General features: G+C 37.3%; 1 protein-coding gene across 1 annotated transcript in view; it reads left to right on the top strand.

The window, feature by feature from the left end:
* The window catches only part of ABI3BP (ABI family member 3 binding protein), a 167,817-nt gene that overhangs the window by 13,218 nt on the left and 140,253 nt on the right, over nt 1–14,346 (top strand). The window contains 1 exon segment of the mRNA XM_075514216.1: nt 11,361–11,540. Coding sequence (XP_075370331.1) covers nt 11,361–11,540 — 180 coding nt within the window.

Below are 14,346 nucleotides of genomic sequence, written 5' to 3'. Positions count from 1 at the left end.
ATTAGTTTACAACTTAAGAGTTAGAAGTACATGCTGGTTTCAAATTTACTGTTAGCGTATCTTGCAAACCCTGCTAGCTGTCTAAATACTACTATCTTTAAGCAGTTTTGTCCTTAAAAAATAACTGTGTTGAATCAGAGAAGGAGGTAAAACAAAAGTAGCTATGCAAACATCTAAGCCAATGTTACAGAATACTGAGCTAAAGACTTGTTCTTTCAACTGCTTGGAGTATGGCAAGTAAGATAATACTTATCACAGAAGGAAGATTTTAGTATATGACTACCTATTTTGTTCTACGGATATAGAAAAACATGCAAATATCAATTTAATACTGCTTGGTGTTTTTTTAACATTAATTCAAAGCTGCCTTATTCTAACACAGTAGAAATGATACTTTCTTACCATCAGTTATTTCATATTCTTCTTTCAAATCTGATTCCTATTCTCCAAAAGTATTTCAAAAGGTCCCCAGATGAATAGTCACACAGCAAATCAATCCAAAAGCTATGTACTGAAAAAAACGATGTTACGTATTCTGATGTAATACATAGTGATCACATGTAAGGAACAGATTTCAAAATGACTGCTGCAATGTGAGAACCTCACTGCAATCTGGGTACACATCAATCCGTGTAGCAGATTGTCTGTGCATTCGGTAATGAATGATAACATCATGGATTGTAAAGTATAGTATCTTCACTCTTCTTTCAGAAGCAGATGCAATTGCAGTTTCAGATACTGTTTTTCATTATGCCTTTGATTTTTGATTCTTCAAAAATGCATTGATATTTGTAGATGAGAAGCGGATTAAGGGAGTGGTGATGCTAAACACTGCCTGCCTTTGAATAGGTAATGGCAGTGGTAATGCTAAGCATTGCCTGCCAATGAACATGTTCTTAAAAAACTTGTTGCATTAAGGTCTTTAATACTGATCACTTCAATCAATTTATAATTTGTGGGCAGAGCCAGACCAACAGCGTCTGAATTCCTCACCTGCTTAAGTTCATAGTACCTTTTTGAGCTTTCTTTATTGAGGAGCTGTTGTTAAAGAACATCCATGTTTTTATTCAGCTGATCAGCTCTAAAATATGACTACCTTATGTGCGGCCATGTCCAAAGACCATATTTCTCTTTTGGTGTTTGCATTAGCTGATGCTCTTTGAAGACTTAAAAGGGAGTTAGACCTAGAACACTTGGGAGACTTTTCTTGCTCCTCACAGTCTTCTACATGCCTTTATGAATATCTTTATGCAGAATCTGTCAGGTTCTTTGGACAAGATACAGTTTTCTTCGTAGCGCAGCCTGGGTGGAGTTGCCTTGGACCTGTTTCCTTGGACAGAAGAAGGAGCCAGGACTGGAAAGACCAGCTCTTCTGGGCAAGATGCAGTCGCTGTCTCATCAGCTCTGTCCAGGTGGAGTTGCATCAGCCCAGAAGAAGACATGCCAGGCCAGTCTGGAAAAAACAACAACAAACAACTAGCTCTGAGAGTAAAGCCAGGGGAACAATGCCCTGGAGATCGTAATTACATCAGATAAGGGTTTGAGGTTGTTTTATTAACAAGGAGTTTTTTCATGGACAAATAATGTCCTTTTAAGTTTTGTGGTTTGTGTAGTGTTCATTTGAAAAGTAATAGCTATCAAAAATGGTTCAACTTGAAGGAGTTTCAGGGGGCATTATGCATTGAAAATATCAGATAGGCTTTGTTCTGTCCCTATCCTTCAAAAATGTTGAATTGTTCAATGTTGAATTTTATTTAAATTAAATTTTTGGCACATGTATTTGACCTTTAAACACAACTAAGTTTACTGGCTGGGCAAAAAAAGGAGTGGAATTTTCTCAGATATAAAAAAGGAATTAAACAATGTCTTATGACAGGAGCCAGGGACAGGTTGTTCAAACTCTGTCCAAAGAAGTTTTCAGAAGTTTAACTCCTGTTCCGTCTTACATCAGAACTGCAGACTTGTTTATTCTCAAAGAACAGTTTTCTTGCTTGTTTTCAATTTTTTTTGCCATTTTAACAAATAGTGGGAAATGAGCTGCAGAATGAAAGCTGGAAATGGGGGTTGGACCACTGAAATTGGATCCTGAGTTTAAATCCAGGCTCTTTTCAGCTTTGTACCCTAAAAATAAGGATAGTTACTGTACTTAGTCCAATAAAAAATAATTTTAAACCAACATGTTTAAGGCGCCTTGTGAGGGAGATAGTGAAAAGGATGGTAGTGGAACTACAAAGAAGTGCTTGAATGACCTGAAAACAGGTAAGAGAGATGGCAGCATACAAGTAATAAATTTGATTTTGTACATTGCTTTATGCTGGAATTGCTGTTAACTACATCTTTACCTCTGCATTGTCCTTACTAGTCCTAAAGTAATAGTGAGCTGCAGCTTAACAACTCAGTTCTGAACTGTAGTGACCAGTAGAGAGGAATTGGCAAAGGAAGTTTTAAAAACTGTATAGTTTTGTAATATAAATGCTCTAACAAGTTTCTCTGAGAAGTATCTATTTAGTTTATATCCATTAAAAAAAAGAGAGCATATTTCAGATTAGCATTAGTAAAACTAAATATGCATTGCAACTGAAGGAAGAGGTCTCAGTAATCCTGAAAGACTGCTGTGAGAAAAGGTACTGGAAGGGATGGGGCTGACCCTGGGCCCTCACAGTACATCTCTTCCTAGGGAGGTCTTAGTGAGTTACTGCCTTCAGCTGAACACCAGTATCAAGGGCGTTTCCTACTGGATATTTTGGATATTTGTACTCCTTTTGTGGTGAATTTCTATTATAAATGAAATTTTCAAGAGTGCCCCATGATATGAAAGAAATACAGAGGGGAACTATAATTTATGCTATCTTATTTGCTGTGTGCAGTCTGTTAAGAATGTTGATATGCCTAAAAAAAGTTGCCGTCTTTCAAATAGAAGTATTTTAAAAGCATAGACAAGAAGAAATTTATTTAAAACTCTCTTGAGAGCGTCTTTATTCTGAGTTGGGCAAGTAGTGAAGTTGGAATTCCAACAGATTATTCTTGTAGCACAAGCAACTGGTGGCAGAATGTCCACCTGACAACTCCAGGTCATTAAATGCAATTTCTGAAAACAAGTAAATGGACCAAGTGTTTGTGTTGTGGTTGTACTGGCTGAAAATATTTCTTTCGGCATCAAGAGAAGCTAGAAAATACAGTATGGAGGGTTACATGAAAAGAAGAAATTTTTTTTTTCTGACTTTGCAGTTGGCTTGTTACAGCTTGTTCCACTCTATTTCCCAGAGAGACTGAATTGAAATTCTGTATTTCCTGTTGGCTGACATAAGATGGCTTCCTGTTTAACACATAGATCCTCCTCAGAGGCATCCAGCTCTCTACTAGACAGCAGAAGTTAGATGGAATTTAGGTTGTCTGGATCTTTCTTTGGTGATGTCTTTTCTTCTCTTTTAAATTATTGCAAGTCATAGGACAGGTTATGCTAACCATGCTATCACATCTACTCTCTCAGTTACAGTGGGAGTTGAAAAGAGGTGCTAACTTCAAAACTTAATAAGGTGGAATCAATTAGTAGTTTCTGGTTATCGATCAAGTAATAAGCCTTGATAATAAGGCTTAAAATAACAAGCTTTATTCATCCTATCTATCAAGTGCCATAGTCAAAATAAGAAGAATCTACCATTTCTGTATTAAACAGTGTCATTTTAAGTGAAAAAAGTAGCATTTCAAAATTAAATTATTGCTTCTGCTCCTCAGTCGCTTCCTTGAACCACCAGAATGGCTTTGAAATGAACAGAATTGATAGCCTGGGGGCAGAGAAACTCAGGTTAAGGAGAGTGTTAGGACTGGAACAGGAATTGTACTGCTGAAACTTTTCTGATTGCTCATCCCTAAAAATGTGCCAGTGGATCTCAGTGTAATAAATGTTGGTCCATAGGTAAGAATAACATTGCTTTTGTTCATCTTTTTTGGAAGCTGCCTGAGCAAAGAGATCCTGTGTGAGCGTAAGTTGAAAGCTTATGAGTTAAGCTACTTTTGTAGACAGACATGCATATATGTGTTTTGCAAAGTTAACTGCTGCATGTTGACAGCCTATTTTTCTGAAGTAATGTTAGACTTGTGTACAGAGTGTAGGCATACTAATATTTTGAAAAAAATATTTAATTGGGAACTTCAGTTGCAAATGACAAAACTACGTGCAATGCTTTTAGCTTAGCCTCTCTTAATAAGGTATTCTTTGTTGCCTTTTTTAAGCATATGGTCTATAAGGCAGCTATTTTCATCATTCAGAGTATTTATTAATGTGAATTTTGTAGCTAGGAGTGTTGATGTTTTATGTAATCTGTGATGAGAAAGATGATCTAACATTGTCCACAGCTACCTGACCAGAGGATACAACGAAGGAAGACAGATTTTCTGCCGATGTGCACAGCAATATGACAAGAGGCACTGGGCACAAGTTGGAACATGGGAAATTCCAGTTAGATATTAGGACTTTTTTTTCAAACCACAAGGATGATAAATACTGGAACAGGTTACCCAGAGATGTTATGGAATCTATGTCCTTAGAGGTGTTCAAGACTCAGCTGGATGTGGCCCTGAGCAACCTGATCTGATTAGGTCTGCTTTGAGCAGGGGGTTGGACTAGATGACTTAACAGAAGTCCCTTCCACTCTAAATTATTCTGTGATTTTATGGTTGTGGCTGTCTTATAAGTGTGTCTTGTTTATTCTACTGCATAGAAACAGAACTATTTTTAAATGTTTCCCATTTTAAGCTATATTTGGGGTTGCGCCAACCAACCAATATTTCTCCATGTTTGGGAGCCAAAGTAAATATGAAAATATAAAATAGCAAAAATAAAAGTTGCACAGTGTTATATTATCATTGAAATCTTGGCTGGTGGTACTATGGCACCAGATTTGGAAAATAAAAGCACTGCTGTGAACGATTTGAATGTTACAAGTGAGGTGGTGCTCACAAATACATGGTGCTAATATATTTTCTTAAGGCATGCTTCATTTGTCTAGCACTCTGGGAGGCAGTGCTAGGTCTTGCCTTCATGCCCTCTAAAATCTTTGAAATGGTGAAAAAGAAACAGTTTCAATGTAAGGCAAAAGGAATTCTGATGACGAAGCCAAATTTGCTGTAATACAGTACAGCTGTATTCACCTCTAGTTTTGTAGGGCAGAGTTCAAGGCTTTTCACTCTATGGATAAAAACAAAAAATAGGACTGTATTTGATCATGAGAGACCGTACATACTTAAAGCACACTAGTAGAATAATAGAATAAGTGAGAGTAACGTCCTGTCCCAGTATTGCTTTTGCTGAGCCTTCAGTGAAGCAGGCAAACAGATAGCTCAAAAAATGTAAGTTGCCAAGGTGAATTTATTTCAAAGCAAAAAATGGTTACTTTATTTAATTTGTGCTTCATTCCTGAAGTTTGTTGCTATATCAACACCTCACGGTTACTTCTGAATGTGTTAATTATTAGTTAATAAATTATCAGCCAGCTGTTGACATATCTTCTTAAGTGGGAGAGAGAAATAGAGCGCTCTTCAGCTGAAGATACTTTTTTTGACAGGGCCAAGATATATTTTGGGGGTTGGGTAGTAACAGAAAAGAGCCAGTTAATTCAAATTCCAGTCACCTCATCACCCAAGTTCTTTCACGTCCCGTGAAACAGAGGAAAATCAAAACAGCTGGCAATTTTAACTAACTCCACTTCTATTGTTACCAACAATATTGTAATGATATAGTGGGGCACGGGACACAGAATTTCAAAGGCTTTAATCTTCTGTTACTGAAACAAAATTTTTTGGTTTGTTCTTTCGAGAAGCAAACTTTCAGGTGTTTATTTGCTTTTATAGGTTGGAAATAATGCTGTCCCTAACACTGAATTGCTGAACAAATACTGCTTTAATGTAACTAGCCCAGTGAACCATTTCTATTTATCTCCTTACTTTTCTCCAGTTATTAAATAGCAAAGGAACTATATAAATCTATTCTTAGTAGTTACTGTTTTGCTTTTGCCAGACTGCGTTGCAATGATGATTTCTTAGGGGGATGTTAGACCTAAACCAAAGGGTTTTGACTGAAATTTTGCTGTGAAAGTAGAAGTTGAAAATTGGACTTCTCTGTTTGTCTTGTAGCTAAATAATAAACCATCAGTTAGAACTAGGTGGTATGAATAAGAGATGGTAGCAGCGCTTATGAATTCTCCCCTGTCTTCCTCTGGTACTCCATTATTAATTAAAGTGATAAGAAAAAGAAGATACTTCACATAATCCCGGTGGATGCAAAGCTTGAGCAACAAGTGTCCAGCTGAATATTTTGTATATTATTTTCCATAGCTGCTTTCACATTTTAAAGATGTGAATTTCAGTTAGGTAATTTAGAGTTAAATTTTTCTAAAGTTTCAATGTTTATTTGCTCTTGGCTCCTGTTGCCTATACATGACCACTTATTTTTTCCAACTAGCCGAACTATGGTGCTCCCAGCTGAGTTCTTCGGACCATTTGTAGCTATTTTCTTCTTTCTGAAGAGTTATAGGTGGCTGGTTCCCTTATGATGCAGCTGATTCATTAAACTGTCTTTAAAGGTCTTTCCCCTTATAGGCGATGAGTCCTTTCCCTAGAGTGATTCTAACACTGCAAGGGATCTGATGCACTTAACATAGTGCTTTTAGTTCAGATATGCAGTGCACAGTTTGTCCTGCTGGTTTTGCCATCAGTTGACTTTTGTTGAAGAGAATACTTGCAGATCAGTGTGGAATTTCTGTTGGCAAGCCAGGGGGGAAAGATTGTTTTTCAGAGGTAGCTAAGGGTCCCAGAATCTTTCATCTGGAGATGGCCTCAATGTAAAAGAATTACTCTACAAATGCAAATACTTAAGACCAGAGTTTCAATAACACATGCCAAAAGCTGATACAAGTGAATATGAGTTAGGAAAATTCAACCTTGCCTTGCTCTGTGCCTGCAAGTATTCTTTTCTGTTTGTAAGGTGTTTTCGAATCTCTTTGCATTGGAATTAGAGGGCGTCTAGTTTATCATTCGACTCTTTCATCAAGGAGACAGGAGGGAAAAAAGGTATTCTAAAATCATGATATGACAAGGTTATTTTCTCAAAATCAAATACATTCTTATCAGAATATCATAGCAGTCAAGTTCCTGTGACTTGATCATGTTTAATGAATGTTTATCTGAGTGGTGGCCAAGATAGAGATACTACTCAGAATGGGAATGCCTGATTTTCCTGTTAGTTGTTCAAAATACTGTGAGATCAACACAAGTGAAATCTATTTTGCTAATGTGCTCCTGAGATTAGTCCCCATTTACCAAGCTAATTGATATGAAGTCCTTTATATCTGTACTGCTCCAGGTTGGCTCCCTCTTGACTAGACTGGCCATGCCTGTGCAGCATGTCGTGTTGATCTCTCCCCGGCTGGCTGCAGAGGCCCCTCTGCGCTGCTGTGCCCTCCCTGTATACCTCCTGTCCACTCCAAGGACTCCAAGTGACCATGTGGGCCTTCCTCATAGGCCTTAACATGAGTTGCATTTTGTTATGTTTTCATGGGAGGCTTTTTTGTTTGTTTTTAATTCTGACCAGTGTAGCGGAGTTGGGCTTACAGTCTCCCACACAAAGCTGCCTCTTCCTTTTAGATTCAGGGAATGCTTGAATTTGTTCATAAGGGTCCAGGTCTCCTTTGAAGTCATGTGTCCTCCTTGAGTCTGGAACATTTTAACATCGTTTGAATTCTTAAAGAACTATTTCTTTATAATGTACTCAGCTGTAACAAAAGAGGGTTGCTTCACAGCCTTTTGTGTTTGTATTTATGATGCTAAGAAGTATACTGTGTGTAGGTAGGCACAAAAGTGAGGCATTGGAAGAGTGCAAGGGCTCCTGGAAAGATGTTGGAGTGCTAATCTGTTGGCAGGCAGAAGAGCTGGACTGATGACCAAGTAGCACACTGACCTGGTTTGGGGAGAGATGTCATTCCCTATAAAGAGTCCATACCAAGAGTGATCTACCATGCATTGATAGTTCCGCCATGACAGAGAGCACTTTCTGTGCTTACTGGCCTCCTTCTGTCCTCATCATTCTTTGGTTTTGTCTCCTGTGTAGCCTTTCATTCTCTGGAACCCAAGTGCTCTCACTCAACAGCTATGGTTCCCAGCAAACTCACGTTCTAACTTCAGTCAGGAACCTTTGTTGCCTCGGATAGAAAAACTTGTCAGTGTTGGCCTTGGCTGCTCCACTTCTGTCCCTACACTTCCAGAAAGTGGGCAGCCTCTGATAGTTATTGTTTTACCAGTTAAAATTCATCCCTCGATTTCAGTGATTCTGGAACGCACACAGCCCATAGAAGGGAAAGTGGTTTAGTCATATGAAGTGTAGCATCTGTGCTGTTGCTTTAGCACAGTTATTTTCCTTTAAAAACATGCAGCTAAATAATGGTGAAGAAGGCTATTTGTCTGCCTTGCCCTGTACTGCTCTTTGGGCCAGGCTGCACCTTCAAGAGGAAGGGGAGAAGAGTGCCTTTGCTGAGATCGTCTGAGCCCTCTCAGCTAGGGGAATTTCTGCTGTGTGGAGAGAAGGAAATAGTAAGCAAGGAGCTTACAGAAGGGGTAGAAGATAGTTATGTTAAGAAGAACATGGAGCAGACCCTGTAGCTAGATCCCCAAGGAGAGGAAAAGAAAGATTTTTCCTAAATCCTGCAGGGACTCTGCAGTATTTGTTGCCATCAAGGCCAATACAGAAAGGATCCTGTACTTAAAAGTGAACTAGAGGGAAAGGACCTGCCCTGTCAGGACAGTGTGGGGAGGACAAGGATTTATTTTTCTAAATTTTAAGTTAATCTCCTTTTCTTCTGTTCTGCCTTATCCTCTGTTTTTAAAAATACATTATTGCTGTCCATGTTCTGCTAGAACTGGCTTTGAGTTTAAAAGCTCTCTTGGTGGTTTTGATGTGCCTAGCTATAAAGAAAAGGTCTAAAGGGTCCTACCTCAAAGCTGTTGCTGTCTTAGGATCCCATTTAGACTTTCTGTTTTTAGAAACTTCACTGACAGTTTTTAGGCTTAAATAAAGTCAAGACCCCTTGTCACTATAGTTGACTACTAATGAATAAAATACAGTATCTGTCTAATTGGAATCAAACCCAGCTGAGTTCAATCTTGAATTAGAATTAAGTCAAATTAATGTAAAGTATAACTGAGAGATATATAGAAATAATCATGTAAAAAAAAGTGAAATTATTGTAAATTTAAAACTGAAATAGATCTTCACTAATTTTTTTTAGAATCCAGTTTGGGGTCTGACTAAGAATTTTAATACAGAAATCAAATTATTATCTCGTATTTCAATCAAGTTCTGTAAGTCTTGCTTTCTTCTTAGACATGAATATTCAATGGAGACCAGGAAAACATCCTTTCATTTATGCTGAGCTCTCTGAAGTTATGTTAGTTTTGCAGACTACATAATTTTAACAAATCTAGTTCACTGTCAATCAGAGGTAATAATCCTAAACTTTGTTGCCATGGAATGCTTTTTACTAAGCATCTTTATGGAGCATATTAGAGGGGTTTGAAGTCTGTTGCGTTTTCTTCCTGGTTTATGCTATTTGGAGCCTTGTCAATATTCAGAGTGGTACACCCGGAGCGGTTTCATATACTGAAAATAAAAGAAGTTAGGATGTCTTCCAGATAAGGAAGCAACTGCCACCCCTTCCCCTGTGATGGTACTGTACTGCTGAAAATGTCAGAGAGTTGAGTTTTCTACAAGCCTTGCAGTCTTCTGCAACCTGGCAGAGTTGCCTTTGGAAAATTGTGATGGTTTCCAGGCTGAGGGCTTTTACTTGATCAGTCTTTAGATAAAGGAAGAGTCTCATCGGAGGCACATGTTTTCCATCAGTTTTACTTGTACGCTTCTTTCTATAAAGGGAAGAGGCATAAAGCATTTGGCTTAGGTCTTTACATTCAGTGTGCAGACAACTGCCAAGTGCTCGACAGCACTACTAAATCATCTTCACAGATTGGAGATTGTGGCCTCTCAGCAACTCCAGTCATTAGAATTTCTCAAAAAAAAAAAAAAAGGAGGGTAGGCTGGGGTGATACCAGAGAATCAATATGTACTTGTCTAAAGAAACTTGGAATATCAGTCTGCAATTATTGAGAGAGAGAAAGGAAGAAAGGAAGGGAGTTAGAGTGAGGGAGAGAAGGACAGAAAGAAAAGGAAGTTTAGTATCTTTCTACCCTGTTATTTAATGACAGCTGATACATCTCTCATTGTTTTTCTTCAGGGTTTAGCTCCTGAAGTTAGATGATTTTGTGCAAATTTCTGTTTTTTCTGAAAAGTTAATTTCAGCCCTCATAATTGGAGAGATGCCTGAAAACCTGTTGGGAATAAAAATTTATATTTTGAGAATGAGAAGAGAAATAATAACCCAAAATGTACTATTCTAGTGCCAGTGTCATAAGTTTGGGGAAAAGTCATTACTCTTTTTTTAAGCATTGACATTCAACAGTTCTAAAAATATGATAAGGCTAACAGTGGCAAGGGAATATTAAAATTGTAAGTACCAAGGAAGGAAAAGCCAATCCTCCCTCACCCCACCAAGAGATGACGAAACACCTTTTTGTAGCCTAAAAAATTGATTATTCTGTTATGAAGTCATTCTGTGTTGTTATAAGTTAAATTTTTGTAGATGGATATACAAGATGTTTCTTGCTTTATGTGCTGCTCCCCTGGAAAGCATAAAAATGAATGTTTAAAAAAAGTTTCTTAGTAATTTTGAGTGAAGTATATACGTTGGTTAGGTGTCCTGGTGTAATTCTAACTAGAAAATTACATTTCCAGCCCAACATAGCAAAAAAAAAAAAAATATATAGTTGTAGCATTTGTAATTGGATCTAGTTACTATTTATCCTCTACCCTAATTTTGCAGTGTGATTAACTTAATGTTAAATCTTCATATTTTTTACTAACAAAAAAAAAATTCAAACTTGCAAGTTTTTCACCTATGGGTCCTATAGATGGCTAATACTACTGTAACTCCTGCATTTAAAGGAAAAAATACTTGCATTTTTTCCAGTTACTTCATGCACTTTTCTACTACTGCAGTTGTAGAAGATGTTACAACTAATAATAGTACTAAACTAATGATGGAAAAACAGATGTGTTGGAAACCACAATTTTACATGACACTTAGTTTACTTTTTAAAATACACTTAGTTTCCAGGAGACTCCACCTTTAAGCAATTGTTCAGTTGCTTGCGGCTAGCAAATTAAACAGCCCTATATTGTTACATTGCATGGTCCATTACTGAATATATGATTACAAGATAATACATTCTGATCTTCTCTTTTTTTACTCTTTCCCAAGTGAAAAGGCAGAGTCTGAAAGTTCAGATCAATGCAACAGATGACACCGTTTGCATGAGGTATCTTCGACCAAGTCAAAACACCAAACTAGAAGGTTTTGTCCTGGGTTATGGAAGCAACTTGTTCTCTAATCAGTACATTCCTTTACCTTCGGAAGGAAAAACCTACATAACAGAACTTGGTAAGACATATTTGCTTTGCATGCTACTGTTGTCATGAATTGTGGGAAGAGAGTGAGGAGAATATGAACATGTGGGTTTCTTAATTTTGTTTTTATTGGATTGTTGCTCAGGGTTTCTTTGTGTTTGTTTAAAGTTGCCTTGAAGAATTTCAGATGAAAGTGGAATTAGGAGATCCTTCAAGGAAAACAAATAGTTCTTGTTGTTTGGAAAAGTTTTCTACTGGTATTTGTTTTGAGGATTTTCATTGTACTAAGAGATTGTACTATATTGACCACATCACAGATCAAATGTGTATGTGACAATGACAGTGTGACATAGTGACAATGATTTGCCTAAAGTTGCAGTTATAAAGTAGAATACAAGGGAGTTGTGCATGTTTTTAACAAATAGTCCAAGAAGCAATGAAAGAGTTTGGAGAACTGTGCAGTTGATTCCCTTTGCTAGAAATGTTCGTATCAAAATAATGCCTTTTCTGGCAGGGGCTTATTCCAGTTCTACATGTTATAGAATAACCTATAACTTCTATGTCAGAAGTTACGGATGGAATTCCATGAGCTGTTGTATGGAAGAGATTAAACCACATAAAAAATGTTATATCCTGTTGCCTGGGATAGGGAGGAAGAAGGGAATTGGGTTGTCCCTTTGACTTGGGGTTATGTCAGTTTGGGTAGGATAGCAAAATAGTAGAACTGGATTAGTTAGAATTGTCTGATAAATGATTAAAACGCTGACTTATCAGGATTTGACCTTTTAAGAAATTTGTTCAATCACTGAGGATTTTCCTGTTGCTCTCTTTATTCTTTTCTAGCCTGAAAAGAATCTGGGTTACCCTCATCATTGTAATGCCTTGGTAATCTTGGTGTGAAACAAGGGGGAAGAAAGGATGCATAAGTATAGAAGTAACAATTGCTGTCTTTTTGATGTGGTCCGTTAAGGCAATTCTGGGGGTCTGCTCCAGGCTGAAAACTGCAGAATAAAAAAGAATAAATAAGATGTTAGACACAGAATAATTAAGATATTAGAGACTTTCATTAGATCATTGTAGCAAAGGTTGACTTTTTCCTTTTCATGAGTTGGTATTCCTGGGATCTCTCTGTAATTCTATCACCAATCCAGTGTTTGAGTTCGTAACTGTCACTTAAGCTGTGTTTGATTTATCTGATTTATCCCATGTGTAACTTTTGAATCAGTTCACTAAGAATGGCATACAGGATTTTCTGTAGAATACTGTGAATTGGGCATAAGTAATACCTGCATAGCTGTATTGCAGTAGTGAGGATTAGTATTTTTCTTTGAGATCCTTGGAAAGAAGAAAAAGCACTGAATGCCATGTCATGTGTAGATCATATGCACTCCCTATTTAATAGCAGCTTTAATACCTAATGCTTTGTGAAACTGTATGAAAACAGAAAGCTGAACGTCACCTGGAACATATGGGATTTGGGTATTTTGTAACTTTAGCATTAATAGCTAATGGCTGGAAACTGTAGACATCTTCCTTTAGTTCTGCAGTGCATCAGAGTGCTAGCCACATGCATATTCATTCAAGCTTACCGTTAAGCAATCAAAATCTTGTAGCAATGAACGCAGAAGATGAGAAAACCCATGATACATACAGCCTGTAATGAAATGAACACATTTTCTCTAGTGTATCTGGAGAGGGAAAAGCATAAGTGTTGGGGAATACTCTCCTTTTCCTTTTAAATTATTTTTAAAGAGAATAACTTCAACATTTTAAATCACTCATGCTAATACAAGTTGTCAATCCGTTTCCTAGTGACAATGAATCTTCTGAGTGTCCAGTAACTAAAAATGCAATGTACAACATAATATAAAGACTAACATTTCCTACTTTAAGAAGATGGTCATCTTTGAAAGGACAGGAATAAAAGAAGCTAACAGCAATATGTACTTCAAGTCGCAAGCATTTATTTAAGGCAATCAACAGTACATTTATTGGAGCTATTGCTTTTAGTTAAGAGATTTAGAGTTAGATTATATGCTTTGTGGACTTGTTTATTGGAGTTTGGAAGAAGAGAGCAGATCATCTTTCCCATTTCATTAATATTAAACACCACATTAAACTGAAGCTTTGACTGTACTTTCCAAGTGTGTACAGAGCATGACCTAAACCAAGAAACATCAGTTGTGCTTTTGGCTCTATTTTAGAGTGATTTGTGTGGCAGAGATGAAAAGAAGACAGTGGTGATTGCTAGCACCCCCCACAGTTTCAGGGGCCAGCTGCTGGCATAAACTGGAGGAACTGCAGGATAGGTCTTAGTCTTAGGAACAATGGTTAGGTTTTATTCTGGCAGCCAGAGAGCTCAGTTCAGTACACACTTTATGTGGATGTTAGAAAAAATAAGGTATTGTAGAGGGACAATAAAAATACTTTCAAGATACTTTCCAAAGATGCAAAAACCCCTAGACCCTATTGCTGAAAAATTTTACGTTATCTTTGTACTCCTAGTACATCTCACATGTGATGAAGTTGGCCTAGTATGCTGTCATCATATTAAAACAATGTATTTTTAAAATTTCACACTAAAAGTTGTCTATTCCATACTCTAGATATTTTAGTGATCCAAGTGCCACTGTACACTTTGCAAAAGGTCTTCAGTGGGTTCCACACATTTTTCCACAATCAGAACAACTAGGTTTATACAAAAATATTCACATTGACCCTGATTCTCAGTCCTCTCAGGCTTTGGCTTATCCAACTTCTACAGAAAGCAGATGAACTTTACAGGTTGCCCTGAACAGTGGTTGGTTGTGGCTTTTACTGAACAGGATGTGGAGGGAGTG

Source organism: Mycteria americana, chromosome 1, assembly GCF_035582795.1.
Source record: "Mycteria americana isolate JAX WOST 10 ecotype Jacksonville Zoo and Gardens chromosome 1, USCA_MyAme_1.0, whole genome shotgun sequence".
Lineage (NCBI taxonomy): Eukaryota > Metazoa > Chordata > Aves > Ciconiiformes > Ciconiidae > Mycteria > Mycteria americana.
This window is presented reverse-complemented; position numbering and strand designations above follow the sequence as displayed.